Source organism: Pteropus alecto, unplaced genomic scaffold (genome assembly GCF_000325575.1).
Source record: "Pteropus alecto unplaced genomic scaffold, ASM32557v1 scaffold8, whole genome shotgun sequence".
Taxonomy (NCBI): Eukaryota; Metazoa; Chordata; class Mammalia; order Chiroptera; family Pteropodidae; genus Pteropus; species Pteropus alecto.
Window position 1 is genome coordinate 16,783,719 of NW_006494609.1, and position 2,325 is coordinate 16,786,043.

At 58.4% G+C, this 2,325-nt stretch overlaps 1 protein-coding gene across 1 annotated transcript in view; it reads right to left on the bottom strand.

Moving 5' to 3' along the window:
- The window catches only part of ASB2 (ankyrin repeat and SOCS box containing 2), a 28,136-nt gene that overhangs the window by 1,213 nt on the left and 24,598 nt on the right, over positions 1 to 2,325 (bottom strand). Inside the window, exons 7-8 of the mRNA XM_006925644.1 lie at positions 1,905 to 2,325; positions 1,469 to 1,622 (exon numbers count right to left, since the gene is read on the bottom strand). Coding sequence (XP_006925706.1) covers positions 1,469 to 1,622; positions 1,905 to 2,325 — 575 coding nt within the window. The remainder of the gene's footprint in view (positions 1 to 1,468; positions 1,623 to 1,904) is intronic.

The following is a 2,325-nucleotide window of genomic DNA, read 5'->3' on the forward strand; positions in this document are numbered from 1 at the left end:
CCCCCCCACCTGAACATAGTCTAGTTGTAAGGCGTTACCCTTCTCCAGCGAGAACAGGAGGAGGGGACAGTGAGGGGCAAGGCTGACATCTAAGCTTGGACCACATGGCCCTCTAGTGGCGGCAGAGACTCATGGTGACAGTAACCAATTATTCATGAGCTCAATGAATATTTATTGAGCATCCAGAGCTGTACCCTGAGGGAGCACGCAGGTAAATGTGCAGCCCTCCCACCTGTCACCGGCCCAGTAACTTTATCAAAAGCCTCAGTTCAAGTGCTTCCTGGGCACCTGTATGAATGAAAAAAATCCTACAGTAGGTTTGGGTTCAAAGGGGCGCAGGGATCAAGGGGGAACTTGGCAAGTCAGAGTCAGGGCACTGGGACATGGCGCACCTGAACAGGCAAGAAGCTAGCACAATCCCACCTGGGCACAGCAGCAGTGGTGGGATAATACCAACTTGCTACATTTCAGCCTCTGTGCTATGTGACTGGCAAACGCTTGGCCGGAGATGGGACTGCACCTCTCAAAGTCACAGAAAGCCGGGGGCAGCTGAGACTCCTCTGGGCAGGCGCCCGTTTCTCAGTATCATCAGCAGCACCCAGTTCCATTGCTTCTGACACCTCACCTGCTCAGGTGAGCTCTATAATGCCTAGGAGGGAGTCTCAGCCTGACTGAGCCAGGCTGCCCCATCTGCACAGCAAACAGTAGCTGGACCACGGCCGAACCCCACCTCACTGTGCCAGACACAGGCCCCTGCAAGCTCCTCACGTTGGCAGAGCTGGCGGGGGCTGCACACGAGCCTGCCCAACCTCCTCTGTTCAGATGGGGATGCTGGGGCCACCGTCACCTAGCATGCTCCTAGCTCCAAAGCTCAGAGGCCTTGCCTCCTAGACAAGTGCTGCTCCAGGTGTGGTCTGTGTACCGGAAGCACTGGCACCACCTTGCGGCAGGGGCGGGGGGCGGGGCGGTGGTTATGGTGAAATGCAGACTCTCAGGCCCTGCCCCAGATCTGCTGAGTGAGCACCTGCATTTTTAAGAAGATGTCCGTGTGTTTCGTATGCACTTTACAGTTTGAGGCCATCATTCTCTCCTCTACCTCACCGCACTGCCTCTCAGGCCACAAACACAGGCAACTCGCTCCGAACGTCCTGATACCCCGCAGGGAGCTGGAACTGTTTACAATGTCCTGGAGAGACTTGGAGGAGGGACTTGAGTTGGTCAAACTGGGTTTGAATCCCAGCTCTGCCACTCACTAGTGGTGTGACCCTGGCCCAGGTGACATCGTCTCTCTGAGGGTCAGTCTCCTCATTTATAAAACACAGACTCACGGAGACACTGCATGTGACACGCAGCACAGAGCCTGGCATGGAGCAGACGATCATCAAATGTTAGTGACAGTGACATGTCCTGAGTCTTGGGCCTGAGTCAGGCGGGGATACCTGCCTGCAGCAGCAGTGACAGCCCCTACCTGCCTTCTCCTTGATGACGCCCCAGTCCTCGAAGCTGTCGATGTGCTCCTTCAGCCGTGAGCAGAGCTGCACGTTGCCCACATAGTCCAGAAGGACATCGATGATGGGCCCTGCCCAGCGGCTCACCTCGGGGGCAGACAGGATCTCACAGAACTGAAAGAGAGAACACACCCGCACTGGGACACCCAGACCTCGGGCACCCACTCAACGAGCTCATTCTGCAGGTGGGAACCTAAGGCTGGCCAGGGCAGGGGACATGTCCTTCCCTCCAAAGTGTGCTAACTACTACGAGCCTACACTCTCTCCGAAGCGCATTAACTACTAGTTCACTGTCTCCAAAGCTTATTAACCATCATGCCTTTAACGTGCGGTCCAAGCTGCCTCCAAAGCAAGTGAACCACTAGTGCACACCGTCTTCGAAGCGCGCCCTCCTACCTGGACCACGCCGGGTTCTTTGTTGCCCGTGGGCGCGTCGCTGAACCTGCTGGAGGGCGGCGGGGCGGGCGGGTGCGGGCCGTTGCCGTACAGGCACGAGAAGCAGGGCTCGCCGTTGCAGCCGAGGTCCATGAGGAACTTGAGCAGCGACAGGCACTTCATGGCGAACATGATGGTGGCGGGGAAGGAGGTGGGGTGCGTGGCGATGTACGCGTCGATGTTGGCGCCGTGGTCCAACAGCAGCTGCATGGTGCGCAGGCAGCCGTGGCGGATGGCCACGAGCAGGGGGTTGATGACGTCGCAGTTGGGGTCGGCGCCGGCCAGCAGCAGCAGCTCGGTGGCGTACACGTTGTTGTTGACCACGGCGAAGTAGAGCGCCGAGCTGCGACGGTCCTCGTAGAGGCGCGCGCGCTCGGGCGCC